Genomic DNA, 15,508 nt, shown 5'->3' on the forward strand with positions numbered 1-15,508 from the left:
CTGCTTCCCTTGGAAGGCTATTCCAAAACTTCACTCCTCTGATGGTTAAAAACCTTCATCTGATCTCAAGTCTAAACTTCCTGGTGGCCAGTTTATACCCATTTGTTCTTGTGTCCACATTGGTGCTGAGCTGAAATAATTCCTCTCCCTCTCCTGTATTTATCCCTCTGATATATTTATAGAGAGCAATCATATCTCCCCTCAACCTTCTTTTAGTTAGGCTAAACAAGCCAAGCTCCTTAAGTCTCCTTTCATAAGACAAGTTTTCCATTCCTCGGATCATCCTAGTAGCCCTTTTCTGTACCTGCTCCAGTTTGAATTCATCCTTTTTAAACATGGGAAACCAGAACTGCACACAGTATTCTAGGTGAGGTCTCACCAGTGCCTTGTATAATGGTACTAAAACCTCCTTATCCCTACTGGAAATGCCTCTCCTGATGCATCCGAAAACCGCATTAGCTTTTTTCACAGCCATATCACATTGGCAGCTCATAGTCATCCTATGATCAACCAATACTCCAAGGTCCTTCTCCTCTTCCGTTACTTCTAATTGATGCGTCCCCAACTTATAACTAAAATTCTTGTTATTAATCCCTAAATGCATAACCTTACACTTCTCACTATTAAATTTCATCCTATTACTATTACTCCAGTTTACAAGGTCATCCAGATCCTCCTGTATAATATCCCGATCCTTCTCCGAATTGGCAATACCTCCCAGCTTTGTATCATTTGCAAACTTTATTAGCACACTCCCACTTTTTGTGCCAAGGTCAGTAATAAAAAGATTAAATAAGATTGGTCCCAAAACCGATCCCTGAGGAACTCCACTAGAAACCTCCCTCCAACCTGACAGTTCGCCTTTCAGTAGGACCCGTTGCAGTCTCCCCTTTAACCAATTCCTTATCCACCTTTTGATGTACATATTGATCCCCATCTTCTCCAATTTAACTAATAATTTCCCATGTGGCACGGTATCAAATGCCTTACTGAAATCTAGGTAAATTAGATCCACTGCATTTCCTTTATCTAAAAAATCTGTTACCTTTTCAAAAAAGGAGATTAGGTTGGTTTGGCACGATCTACCTTTTGTAAAACCATGTTGTATTTTGTCCCATTTACCATTGACTTCAATGTCCTTAACTAATTTCTCCTTCAAAATTTTTTCCAGGACCTTGCATACTACAGATGTCAAACTAACTGGCCTGTAGTTACCCGGATCACTTTTTTTTCCTTTCTTAAAAATAGGAACTATATTAGCAATTCTCCAATCATTCGGTACTACTCCTGAGTTTACAGATTCATTAAAAATTCTTCCTAATGGGCTTGCAATTTCAGGTGCCAATTCCTTTAATATTCTTGGATGAAGATTATCTGGGCCCCCCGATTTAGTCCCATTAAGCTGTTTGAGTTTCGCTTCTACCTCAGATATGGTAATATCTACTTCTATATCCTCATTCCCATTTGCCATGCTACCATTATCCCTAAGATCCTCCTTAGCCTTATTAAAGACTGAGGCAAAGTATGTGTTTAGATATTGGGCCATGCCTAGATTATCTTTAACCTCCACCCCATCCTCAGTGTTAAGCGGCCCCACTTCTTCTTTCTTAGTTTTCTTCTTATTTATATGGCTATAGAACCTTTTACTATTGGTTTTAATTCCCTTTGCAAGGTCCAACTCTACTCGACTTTTAGCCCGTCTCACTTTATCCCTACATGTTCTGACCTCAATTAGGTAGCTTTCCTTGCTGATCCCTCCCATCTTCCACTCCCTGTATGCTTTCTGCTTCTTCTTAATCACCTCTCTAAGATGCTTGCTCATCCAGCTTGGTCTACAACTCCTTCCTATGAATTTTTTCCCCTTTCTTGGGATACAGGCTTCCGATAGCTTCTGCAGCTTCGATTTAAAGTAATCCCAGGCCTCCTCTACCTTTAGATCCATAAATTCTTCAGTCCAATCCACTTCCCTAACTAATTTCCTTAATTTTTGAAAGTCAGCCCTTTTGAAATCAAAACCTTAGTTGCAGATTTATTTTTGTTAATCCTTCCATTTAGTTTGAACTGAATTAGCTCATGATCACTTGAGCCAAGATTGTCCCCTACAACCATTTCTTCTATGAGGTCCTTGCTACTCACCAAAATTAAATCTAAAATGGCATCCCCTCTAGTCGGTTCAGCAACTACTTGATGAAGGAATCCATCAGCTATCGCATCTAGGAAAATCTGAGTCCTATTATTATTACTAGCACTGGTCCTCCAGTCTATATCTGGGAAGTTAAAGTCTCCCATGATCACGCAGTTTCCATTAGTATTTACTTTATTAAAGACATTAAAAAGGGCTCTATCCATATCCAAATTAGATCCCGGAGGTCTATAGCACACCCCAAGAACTATCGTAGGAGAGGCTTTACTAGTTTTCTTCCCCAATGTAATTTTTGCCCAGACGGACTCTGTCTTATCCATTGCATCTCTTCTTATTTCTTTACATTCTACCTCATCATTGATATACAATGCTACTCCACCACCTTCACGTTTGTTTCTGTCTTTCCTAAACAGCACATACCCTTCAATACCTGTAGTCCAGTCATGACTACTATTCCACCATGTTTCTGTTATCCGTATAATATCTGGTTTCACTTCCTGCACCAGTAGCTCTAGTTCCTCCATTTTGTTACCTAGGCTCCTCGCATTGGTGTACAAACATCTTAATTTTTGCTGTATGGCCTCGCTCACATTTTGTACCCTATTAGGCACAGTCATTCTACAGCCAGTATAACCTATTAGACTAGAATCCACACCACCCTCGCTCTTTATATACATTCTCCTACCCACAGCTGTATCCTTTCTTACTTCGTCTTCTTCCCTCTCAATGCTAAAATCTGGCATGGAGATTTCCTGGACATCTCCCATCCATCTCCCCCTAATTCCTAGTTTAAAGCTCTCTTTATCAGTTGTGCCAGCCTCGATCCTAGAAGTCTATTTCCTTCCCTACTCAGATGAAGTCCATCCCGAGAGAACTGTCCTCTGTCCGTGAATGCCTCCCAGTGGCCATACATCCCAAAGCCCTCCTTATAGCACCACTGCCTAAGCCATCTGTTGACAGTTATAATCTTGTCACACCTTTGTTGCCCTTCTCTAGGAACAGGAAGGATCCTGCTAAAGATCACCTGAGCCTCAATTTCCTTAAGCGTCTTCCCCAGCCTAGCATAGTCTCCCTTAATACTTTCCAGCGAGAATCTAGCTGTATCATTTGTTCCCACATGAAGGATAATTAGGGGATTCTTTCCCGCTCCCTTGAGGATCCTTTTCAACCTCAGGTCTACATCCCGTATCTTAGCACCCAGAAGACAGCACACCCTTCTATTCTCTGGATCAGCTCTAGTTACAGGCCTGTCTATTCTTCTCAATAAAGAGTCCCCAATCACATAGACCTGCCTTTTCCTGGTGACGGTTCTATTCTCCAGTCTCTCCCCTGTTCCCTCTGGCTGCAAGTTCTTTCCATTCCTGTTTTCCCTTATAATCTTCTTCAACCCATCCTGTATCCTCCTGGGGCTCATATTTGGTCTAGTCTCCCTTGACTCTTCCGCTTTTCTATAGGACTAGCCTCTCTTCTCTTCTTCCTTACCCTTCCACCTTCAACAAGTACCTGCTGAGCCCCTTCTTCATTTTCCAACTCTGCAAACCTGTTCCTAAGCTCTATTTCTCCTTCACTAGCCCGTCTTTTCCTCTGCCTGGTTCTTTGAGTCACATGTTTCCACTGACCACTTTCCTCATCCAGTCTCTCCTCAAAGTTCCCCAGCCCTGCTTCCATCCGTGAGTCTGAGCTTTTCCCTTCAGATACCTCATATCTTTGCTCCATCATCTGCTCAAACCCCTTCCTAAACTCAACCAGAGTTTCCACCTGCATCTCCAAACCTCGCATCTTTTCCTCCATCAGCTCTATCAGACGACATTTCATGCAGAAAAAACTCTTACCGGTTCCCCCCTCCAGGATCATGTACATACCACAGCTTCCACATCCAGTCATCCTCAATGTGTTTTCCACTACAGGAGTCACTCCCACAGCTGCCTCCGTATCTGTCATCACCTTCCCACCTAAATCCTGTTAATCTGGGAAACACAAGGCACACCAAAAAGATCACCCCCCCCCAGCAAAAGCAAACCCCAAACAAGCACCACAATCCAAACTCCCACTCAAACTCCCCTGTTTAGAGCTCTGTTTGCTAGCTCCTGTGCCGCTGCAGCTGTCTGCATATATGTCATATATTCCATCTCCCAAAAGTGAGGGGTTCCCCAGGTAGATCTGTTTGTTACGTGGAGCAACAGGAGGTGCCCAGTGTTCTACTCCTTTCAGAAACACAGCCTGGGTTCGATCTCGGATGCGTTCCTGCTTCCCAGGGGAGACAGTCTCATGTATGCCTTTCCACCATCCACTCGTGCAGAGTACTGCTGAAAATCCACAGAGTCAGAACGAAAGTAATTCTACTGGCCCCAGCATGGTCCTGCCAACATTAGTACACCACGTTTCTGGAGCTGTCAGTGGACATTCCTATCGTGTTATCACTCTACCCTGATCTGATGACACAGGACCACAATCGCCTTCGCTACTTGGACCTCCAGTCCCTCCATCTCACATCTTGGAAGCTTCATGGCTAAACCCAATGAAGCTCCTGTGCTCTTAACCAGTAAGAAAGGTCCTGCTTCTCAGCAGAAAATCATCCACCAGGGCCACTTATCTGGTCAAGTGGAAGAGGTTCACTTGTTGGTGTGACCAACATCACACTCCTCCGCTCCAGGCGTCTGTACCACTCATCCTGGAGTACCTTGTGCACCTCAACCAACAAGGCCTGACAGTGTTATCCATCAAGGTACACCTTGCTGCTATCTCAGCCTTCCATCTGGGCACATCTGGACGATTCATATTGCTAACCCTGTGGTAGGATGTTTTCTTAAGGGCCTGGAACGGATATATCCTCAGGTTAGACAGCCTCTTCTGGCATGGGACCTTAATTTGGTCTTCTCCAGAATAATGGGACCCCCATTCGAACTGCTGGTGACTTGCTCCCTTCTCTGCCTGTCATGGAAGGTAGCCTTCCTGGTTGCCATCACATCAGCCAGGAGGGTGTTGGAGTTAAAGGCCCTTACCTCCAATTCACCCTATATGGTCTTCCACAAGGACAAGGCGCAAGTAGCCAAGACATTTTTCTACCTATTTTCTATCCCTAGCCCCACAACAGTACCCAAGAGCAAAGTCTTCTGTCTTTCGATGTTTGGCAGGTGTTAGCATTCTACATCGAGTGCACAAAGCCGTTCAGGAGGTCAAACCAGCTGTTCGTGGCAGTGGCAGACTGAAGGAAAGGACTCCTGGTCTCATTTCAAAGATTATCGTCCTGGATCACTGCCTGTATCTGCACATGTTGTGAGCTGGCAAAGGTTCCAGCCCCGCCTCTTAAGGCTCATTCCATAAGGGCACAGGCCTCATCAGCTGAGTTCCTGGCCCAGGTCCTGATACAGGAAATCTGCAGGGCAGCTACTTGGTCCTTGGTGCATATGTTCACCTCTCACTTTGCCATCGCACAGCACGCTAGAGATGATGCAGCTTTCAGCAGAGCAGTGCTCCAATCAGCAATTCTTTAACTCCAACTCCACCTCAGGGGTAGAGCTTGTAAGTCACCTGACTGGAATCGACATGAACAAGCACTCGAAGAAGAAAAACGGTTACTTACTGTCTTGTAGCTGTTCTTCGAGATGTGTTGTTCACATCCATTTCAATACCCACCCTCCTACCCCCTGTCGGAACAGCCAGCAAGAAGGAACTGAGGAGGGGCCAGGTCAGCAGGGTCATATATTGAGCGCCATGAAGGCACCACTCCAGGGGGCTCCACAGCCAACCCGACGGGAGCTGCTGGGGGAGAAATTTCCAGCAACTGTGCATGCAGAGCATGCACACCTGATTAGAATGGACATGAACAACACATCTCGAAGAACAACAGTTACAAGAAGGTGAGTAACTATTTTTTATAGAATTCAAAACAGCGTTATCTATTAAATCTTCCATACCAGGTAGACACTCGGAGTGTAATTTCTTCCAACCAGCAGATGCACAGAATTGCGAATTGTTTTCATGACATTACCCCTCATATATGGGACTTGTTGGCTTACAAAGCTCAGTTGTTTTTACCTCCTGCAGGAGGATCATGTATAGTTTTTCCCCTAACTGAAAGAAAGGCCTGAACAAAGGAAAAAATGGAGTAGGCCTCAGAGGCTTAGGAGGAGCTCCAATCATATGCTTGCATGCAGCTGCCTCAGCTACAGTACTTGAGGCACCAAAAGACTGCTGTCTTTTTGGTTCCATGACTAATGAAACAGCCATCACAGGACTGCAACATGCGTCATGGCTGATTCCTGTAGAAACTCCAGGGACAAGAACTGTCCACGAAGCTTGGCTTTTCAGACAGACCAGTCAGTATCTCTGTTCCCTTCTAGCTAAACTCTTAGGGAAGTTCAAACTCAAAGAGAACTCTGAGGAAAGGAGGTGTTGCCGGACAGAAGGAATGATGGTCATCAATTTGGGACTACACCCTCAGTAGATGGAATAACCTTCAGAGAGAGATTCTTCCTTCTTCTACAACTCAGCCTTTTGCTCCCCAATGAACTTGGATAACTCTTGCTCTAGCTCTGTGCTATAAGCCCTGTGATACGCAGGCCCAGGCTCAGTATTGCCTCCAGACCTGGCCTGACTGACTTCATTATTTCTACAAAGAAGAGTTGAAGGGTGCTGGTACCTTCTGTCTCTTCAGAAAAGCACCATCAGGAAGTCTAAACCATCACTCTTGCAGCAGCATTCTTGTATATTGAGCCATTCTGACCTTTTCATAAGGCCCTGGAGATGAATAAATAACCCATTCTGTCTGCAGCATTTGCAGAAGCCAGTCCAGCTCACTCCCAGCCACAGAGACTTGGGGAGTTGATCAGCATAGGGGACCTATGTGAGATACCAAGAGAAAAGGCACACACAGTTCCCAGTTCTTCTAAGATATAAACATATTGCATCTTATTGGAGGAACCCTTCCGCCTCCCAGTTGGAAGTACTTAGCCCCTTTCAGGGTGCAGCCTCTGAGACTGCCCAACTCCTACATCTTTCACCTCTGAAAAGCTTCTAGCTCTGTCCTGAGCAGGGCAATAACAGTCTCGGGGAAAGAAAAGGCCCTTTACTTAACAGAAGAGACATTATGTCACAGAGCTCCTCTGGTAGATATGGTAGCCAGAGCACTAGAGGCTTAGAGAGAAACAGGCTTAGGATTTAATGAAAAGAGAATAGGATGCTCTTTGCCCAGAGAAAGACATCCCCCTTTAGCTCTCTGACCTTTCAGCTTCGGAGCAGTCCTGTTTGACAGTCTGATCTCACTGTAACCCAGCCATTGAGACAGTAGAGTATAGAGGTCAATTAACTCTGGGAAGGAGATGATCCACGGAATTGGTAAAGAGTTCCTGATCCTTATTCTTGGGATAAAGAGGACCTCATTCTCTAATTTCCGGATGTTAACATTGGAGGTGTAAAAGCTGATGCAATTAGTCTTAGAGTACCTAGTATTTAAATATTCATACAAAGCCCTCAAAGCTTTTTGCATGCTCTGACGAATGAATGATGGAAAATGGCAATCTCGTGTGTATAGTCTGTCAAGGAGATGTTAGTCCCCAGATCTGCTCCTGAGAGAATTTCATGTGGAATGTAAGAGAAGATACAGCTACAGCCAGATAAAAAGGAGAAATACTATCCTCTGAAGGCTCAGAATAGCACTGAAGATCCTGTTTAAGAGAAAAATGGAAACTTCATTTGCTGGACATTGAGATATTTGGGATCTTTTCTGCAAACTTCAGTCTACATTACCTAAGATTCTTCAGCAAGCATCAGATCACTGCAAAAACTAAGTAAATCAAGAGATTTTGTGGAAATGAACAGTCAGATTGACTAATACGCTGCCCTACTTTGGTTTGACCTCTCTACCTTGTGATACTACAGAAATATTAGGAATCTGTCTTCTTTCTTTATGGCTTCTTTAGTCAAAGCTGTGCAAGGAATGGGCGGGAAATATCACAATGATTAGCCTGGTCCAAGTGCATAGACTGTGACTGAAGCAGAGGCCTTCTGACTATTCCTTGAAAACCAGATTGACAACTTTCCCCTTTCAAGGAAAATTCTTGCTCGGGGAGGAATTCAGGTGGCTTCAGCAAATGACTGTCAAAGACTCCAGATCTCCCTCAGCAGTCTCCCATTTCAGCCATCTAGTATGGCTTCCAGACCTCCAGGGGCATCCAACAATACCAAAGTTTATTTGGCAGCCACAATCCTCGTTAAACAGGAGAGGTAGGTTCAACTGGAGAAACTTCATTCATGTTCAAAATCGGGATGAGAGAGACGCTCAAAATTCAGACAAGGTTTGTAGATCTATGCTCACAATGCTATCATAGGCAGAAGGTTTAAAGACGTATTCCATGCCTGTGCCTAATCAAAAATATACACTTGAGTCATGGATACTGTAGCATCTGGGTATTCTGTAGAGTTAAACATAGCATTTTCTTATTCATCCTGTCCTAAAAGGAAGAGAATGCAATAAGTTTTTAATCACCCATTGTAAAAAGAAGCTACTGCCTTATCCCAGAGTGGCCATCATCTACTCTATTCATTTTATAATGCAGAAAGCCGTAGCTGGCCTATCAAGCAACCTGGAATTGTAGTGTTACCCTTTTCTTAGGGACCCCGGATTCAGAATAGAATCTCTGAACTAGATTGCACAGGCATTAACTGGGGTCACTTTTGTAGCTCCTTAAGGGTCTCTGCAGTGTCCATTTACATGTCCTAATTTTACCTAATTTTCTACCTGTAATCCTTATGGTCTGTGATTTTGGTTTAAAAAAAAAATCAAATCACATGTTGGTTTATATTACTTGTGATAACCAAACCAATACTACTTTACAACTTGTCAGTCACACTCTAAATGGGAAGTCTAGAATATCTGACTGGACCTCTGCCATTGTAGCTCTGACAGCAATACGTTTCCTTGAGAAAACAGAAATTTGATTTTGGTGGTTTTTTTGTTTTAATTCTGTTTTCAGCTGTTACTACTTATTTTCTTTCACAGAACTGAGGGTAAAGTGGGTGAGAAACTTTCTGTGGTTTACAAGAATCTTGGGATTGAGAGACTGGATAAGAAGCAATGTTGCAAGAGTATTTGTGATACTTATACTGTACTTTATCCAGGATTTCTTTTCATTGTTGCGATCTGGACTCTCTGGAATAAACCTAGTTGAAGCTTGAATTTAGGGAAGTTGAGCTCATATCACTTTAAACCAGTATGCTAGCAGACCTGACTTTGACTCTTCTTTTATTGATCGTTCAGCTAGGAGCAAGGAGTATGGATAGTCAGGGCCTTTATGTTGCTAAATAGTGAGGTACTAGCAAGTGTTTTTAAGGATAAAACCTGTGCTTGGCTTTAAAAATCGTATTTTCTTGTAGAGCTTAACCTTCCCATTCTTCCAAAATAGCTTTTCTTTTAATTTAAATTGGTTTTTCAAGCATTAAAATAAAAACAAAACAAGACCAAAAAACTCAGCCCCCAACTGATCTTAGTGCCTAACCAAAAAAAAAAAACAACCTGTGTCTGTATCTGTCTGCTCTTTTAGGGCCTAATCCAAAGCCCATTGAAGTCAATTGAGTCATTGACTTCAGTACGCTTTGGATCAGGCCCATAGTATGCATGCTCAGCTTTATTAATACTGGAAGCTAGGCTAAGTCACATTTCCTTTTTAATTTTTTTTCAATCTTGAAAGATATGCTTTAAAAAAGAAATAAGAGGAGTTACCAGAAATAGTCATTTTGTCAGAAACCACTTCTGGAATAGGAACTTTTGGAGGCCTTAAATGTTTCCCAAACTACTTACTTTGGGAGGTTTTTTTCTCAAGATAACATAAATGGGTTAATTTTAATTTTGGTGAAACACTGTGTTTATTGTATTGTTTTTCAATTAAATGGATTATTACTTGCAATTTTTTGCAATTACATAGACTGGTATGGTGCGCTGTGATACAGCTGTTGGAACGCCTGATTACATATCACCTGAAGTCTTGAAGTCACAAGGAGGTGATGGCTGCTATGGACGGGAGTGTGATTGGTGGTCTGTAGGAGTTTTTCTCTTTGAGATGCTTGTTGGTGAGTAATAATTTAATTCATTAAATTTTTCCCCCATCCCCTTCTGGAAACTTCTATTCAAGAACTTTTATCATAGAATCATAGACTATTGGGGTTGGAAGAGACCTCAGGAGGTCATCTAGTCCAATCCCCTGCTCAAAGCAGGACCAACACCAACTAAATCACCCCAGCCAGGGCTTTGTCAGGCCGGGCCTTAAAACCTCTAAGAATGGAGATTCCACCATGTCCCAAGGTAACTCATTCCAGTGCTTCACCACCCCCCTCCTAGTGAAATATATTTTATGATTCAATTACCCTTATATAGCAACAAGTAAGATATATGGATGCATCGAGACAGTTCAGCCTGTGATTGCTTCTGCTTTTGACTAATTCTTGTACTCTCCGGTCAGGATTTTCCATTGTAAAGCTCTGGACCATTAGGACATGTAATGTATATGCATATTAGATCCATTATAGAGGACCATAGCCATCCAAGGTTGTAAACCAGCCTCAGATCATAGTATCAGAGCATTGGTGAGGAGCCTGGAACTGAGCATGATTACTCACTATCGATACCAACATGTTCTGGGAACACTGCAGGAACAGATATATTTTTAAGGTTCTGGGGGCAGGAAAGCTCCTCCCAAGTCTGCAGTCATTGAAATGTTAGTGCCTCTGAGGATGAGGCACATTTGACTTATGAAGGCTAGTTAGTAAGTTGCATCCCAGGATCAATTTAATCAATGCACCTTAATAGTTAATGTGTTAGAAGTCTGTCCAGTAGTGCCAAGACAGAACTTCATTTTCATTTTTGTTTTGTGGTTGGGACCTCCTTTCTCTCCTCCAGTACATCATCAAATGTGGGGAACACCAGTATTTTGAAAGTCTGAGGTTTTTATCGTTGAGGGGCTCATTAGCTCAGTTTTCTCTATAATCTGGGGTTTAATTTGGGAGAGTTAATGATACTTCATAGTTTGTATACATTTCTTCTCCTATGGCCCATCTTGTTTGTGATGCTTCTAATTACCACGTTTCTCATTTCTATTCGTTTTTCCCCCCCTCTTACTCCTCAACCTCATTTCCTTCTCTTCTGCATGCTCTTCTCTTCTTTGCTTCCTTCCTGTTTGTTTCATTGTGACTCTTAGAACCATAGAAATGTAGGGTTGAAAGGGACCTCAAGATTATCCCTGCACAGAGGCAGGATCAAGTATACCTAGACCATCTGTGACAGGCATTTGTCTAACCTGTTGTTAAAATCCTCTAATGACTGGGTTTCGACAACATCCCTTGGTGACCTATTCTAGTACTTAACCACCCTGATAGTGAGAGAGTTTTTCCTACTATCTAACCTAAATCTCCCTTGCTGCCAATTAAGCTGATTACTCCTTGTCCTACCTTCAGTTGACATGGAGAACAATTGATCAACATCCTTTATATAACAGCCCGTAACATATTTGAAGACTGTTATCAGATTCCTGAAAGTCTTATTTTCTGAAGAAGAAAACATGCCAGTTTATTTTACCCTTTCCTCACAAGTCAGGTTTTATAAACCTTTTGTAATTTTTGTTGCTCTCCTCTGGACACTCTCGAATTTCTCCAAATCCTTAAGTGTGGTACCCAAAACTGGACACTAGTCCATCTGAGGCCTCACCAGTGCTGAGTAGAGCAGGACAATTACCTCCCGTGTCTTCCCTATGACACTCCTGTTAATGCATCCAAGAATTATATTAGCCTTCTTTTTACAGCTGCATCACGTTGTTGACTCATATTCAATTTGTGATCCACTATAACCCCGAGATCCTTTTCTGCAGTACAACTGCCTAGCCAATTATTTCCCATTTTGTATTTGTGCATTTTATTATTCCTTCCTAAGTGCAGTACTTTGTATTGTCTTTATTGAATTTCATCTTGTTGGTTTCAGACCAGTTATCCAATTTATCCAGGTTGTGTGGAGGACAGGATTAGAATTTAAAAGTACTTGCAACCCTTCCTAGCATAGTGTCTTCTGCAGATTTTATAAGCATCCTCTTCACTCCTTTCTCCAATTCATTAATGAAACCGGTAAATAGTATTAGATCAGGATACACCCTGTAGGACCCCACTGGATAAGTCCTCCCAGTGTGACAGCAAACCATTGATACCTTGGCCTTTCAACCAGTTGTGCACCCACCTTTCAACAATTTGTTCTAGACCACATTTCCCTATTTGCCTATAAGACTGTAATATGAGATGATGTCAAAAGTTTTACTAAAATCCCCTCCGTCCGCTATGCTAGTAGCCCTATCAAAGAAGGAAACTAGGTTGGGTTGGTATGATTTGTTGTTGACAAATCCATGTAGGCTATAAATTATCACCTTCTTATCCTCTAGGTGCATATAAATTATTGAATAATTTGCTCCAGTATCTTTCCAGGTATCAACGTAAGTCTGACTCGTCTATTATTGCCTGGGTCCTCTTTGTTCTCCTTTTTGAAGATAGGTACTATGTTTGCCCTTCTCCAGTCCTCTGGGACCTCACCCTTCCTCTATGATTATGTCTCCACTGAAATTGAAAACCTGCAGCTGGCCCGTGTCAGCTGACTCTGGTTTGCGGGACTATTTAATTTTGGTGTAGATGTCTGGGCTTGGGCTGAAACCCAGAATCGAGAGCCTTGTGAGGTCAGAGGGTCCTAGAGCTCGGGCTGCAGCTCAAGCCAGAATGTGTACACCACAATTAAACAGCCCCACAGCCCAAGTCCTGGGAGCCCGAGTCAACTGGCAAGGGCCAGCTGCAAGTGTTTAATTGCAGTGTAGACATGTACCCTATGAGAGCTCTAACACCATGACTAATGGTTCCGGGATTGCTTCAGCTATTATCTTAAGGCTTAAGCATCTTAGTGTGAATTTTATTAAAGTCTGCCCACTTGAATATATCTGACTTATCTAAATATTCTTTCACTTTTCATTTCCCTATGGTTTGTGTCTTCTCTCCACGTCCCCCATCTCCCCGTTAATATTAATTGTATTAAGCATCTGGATAAATTCTCTTTCTTAAAGAAGACTGAAACAAACTAGGCATTAAACATCTCGGCCTTGGTGTTGTCCATTGTTATCTCTTCTTCCCCGCTATGTAGTAGACCTACACTTTCTTTCATCTTTTTCTTTTATTGCCTTATATGTTGTCCCTGTTAGGTGTAACTCATTTTGTGCCTTAGCCTTTCTGGATTTTGTCCCTACATGCTTGTGCTATTCTTTTAGTTGTCAGTTTGCTTTTTCCATCTACTTTCTCCTCAGACATCTTATTTCAGTCTTTAACTACCTTTACAGTTACGATATTCAACTACGTCTACCTTTTAATACTTTTCAATGAATCCTCTTGTGCACGTTCTCTCCTTATACTGAGCTGTGGCTAAACTTCATTCAACTAAATGTTTACACACATAAGTGTTTTCTCTTAAATGAGAGCATCATCAAGCTGCCTCTTTGATTGAACCCGACAATACATATAATTGATGTCTTGCTTATCTCTGATTTACTCCTCCTGCATCTATATTGTTTGTAAATGTTCTTCTCAACATTTCAGCAGCATTGCCCATGTACAATACTGCCTAAAGTCCAACTTCACTGAAGTCTGCATCCATGGTTTCCTCTATTCTTATGTGGACTATTGCGGATAGCTTCTTTTCACCCCCAAGGATATGCAGACTATAGCTGCTTGCCTTCTCACACACACAACGTTCAGCTATATCATCCCCATCTTAAAACAACTCCAATGCCACCTCATTAATTTTAGGATCCAGTTCAAAATTACCTGTTCTGTTTTAAATACCTTGGTAGACCTAAGTTCTCTGTAAGCTGTGCAGACGTGCAGCAGCCTATTTAGCGCCGTGCAGGCACTCCGGGAACCCACCCCACCAGGACTGCAGCCAGGGAAGAGGTACCCCTCCCCCAGCCCCAACCTAGCCCGGCCCCCAACCTGCCGCACCAGGGGAGGGGCACCCGTCCCCCATCCTCAACTCAGTCTCAGACCTGCCGCAACCAGGGGAGGGGCGGCCCGGACCTGCCTCCCCCAGCCCGAAACCAACCCTAGTCTGGTGCCCATCCAGTGGCTCCAGCCCCGGAGCTGCTGCGATGGGGAGAGGTGCTCCCCTGCCCCCCCACAGCCCAGGTGCTGCAGGGGCGAGAGAGAGCTGGGGGGAGTCCTCTCTCCTTGCCATAGCCCCAGAGCACTCTCCTGTAACCCAAACCCCTCATCCCCGGCCCCACCCCAGAGCCTGCACCCCAACTCTCTGCCCCAGCCCTGTGCCCCTTATCCCCAGACCCAGCCCTGAGTCCCCTCCCACACTCCAAACCCCTCGGCCCCACCCCCACCATATGACTTAAGTTATGTGCACCAATATGAAGGTGATGTGTCACACATCACCTCCATATTGGTGCACATAACAAAATTCATTCTGCACATAGGTGAGAAAAATTAGAGGGAACATTGCAGTAGACTTGTTTCAGCTTGTCAAACAATCGTTTCTATTGCCCTCCATTCCTTCTGCTAATATAGCTCTGAACACTTTTTTAAAAAAACAAAAAAACACATCCTTTTCAGCTCTTGCAATCGGGAACAGCTGTTGAACCTCTTAGCCTTGTTGATTTCCTTATTTCAAATGTCAGTTGAAAATATCTGTTCTCTTGGCTTTACTTCTTAATAGTTCTGCTTCTGACTTCATCAATTTTAATTTATATTTAAAATAAGGCTGTAGAGCATTTTGGGATACAGTTTATATGAAAGGTGCTACACCTAATGAAATTGTATTACATTTTATTGTACATTAGATACAAAGCTGAAGTATTAGTTGGAAAGCAGAGAATTGGGTTGCCAAGAGAGGGATTGCCTTAGTTGAGGGGATACTAGGGTGGTGATGAATGGCCTTGATAGGAGCCTTTTATGATGGTGCTGAAGAGAAAAGGGGAGAGAAGACTCTTTTAGAGTGAAGAAGGAGGGAGCATTGGTAGACCATGGAATTTGTGCATCTGATGGATGTAGGGTGACCAAATGTCTTGATTTTGGGGTCTTTTTCTTGTATAGGCTCCTATTACCCCCAATCCCCTCTCCCAATTTTTCACACTTGCTGTCTGGTCACCCTAAATAGATGATTTCTGTAGGAACCAAACTAGGACTAGTTGGGAGGTCACAGCAGAGTCTGGGAGTTTAATTGACACTAATGTAAATGCTAACTTGTTCTTTCTTGGAGTCTACTTGTGTTTGGTTCTTCTCTTTTATATCCTCCTCAAGAGCAAAATGGCTTCTATGTATTAGTTTGTAGAGACTAATAAACTTTCCACATGG

At 43.0% G+C, this 15,508-nt stretch overlaps 1 protein-coding gene across 2 annotated transcripts in view; it reads left to right on the forward strand.

Moving 5' to 3' along the window:
* Positions 1-15,508, forward strand: part of ROCK2 (Rho associated coiled-coil containing protein kinase 2) — a 160,427-nt gene that overhangs the window by 84,824 nt on the left and 60,095 nt on the right. For both annotated transcript variants that reach the window (XM_038395924.2, XM_038395923.2), the window contains exon 6: positions 10,066-10,210. In XM_038395924.2, coding sequence (XP_038251852.1) covers positions 10,066-10,210 — 145 coding nt within the window. The remainder of the gene's footprint in view (positions 1-10,065; positions 10,211-15,508) is intronic.

Source organism: Dermochelys coriacea, chromosome 3 (genome assembly GCF_009764565.3).
Source record: "Dermochelys coriacea isolate rDerCor1 chromosome 3, rDerCor1.pri.v4, whole genome shotgun sequence".
NCBI lineage: Eukaryota > Metazoa > Chordata > Testudines > Dermochelyidae > Dermochelys > Dermochelys coriacea.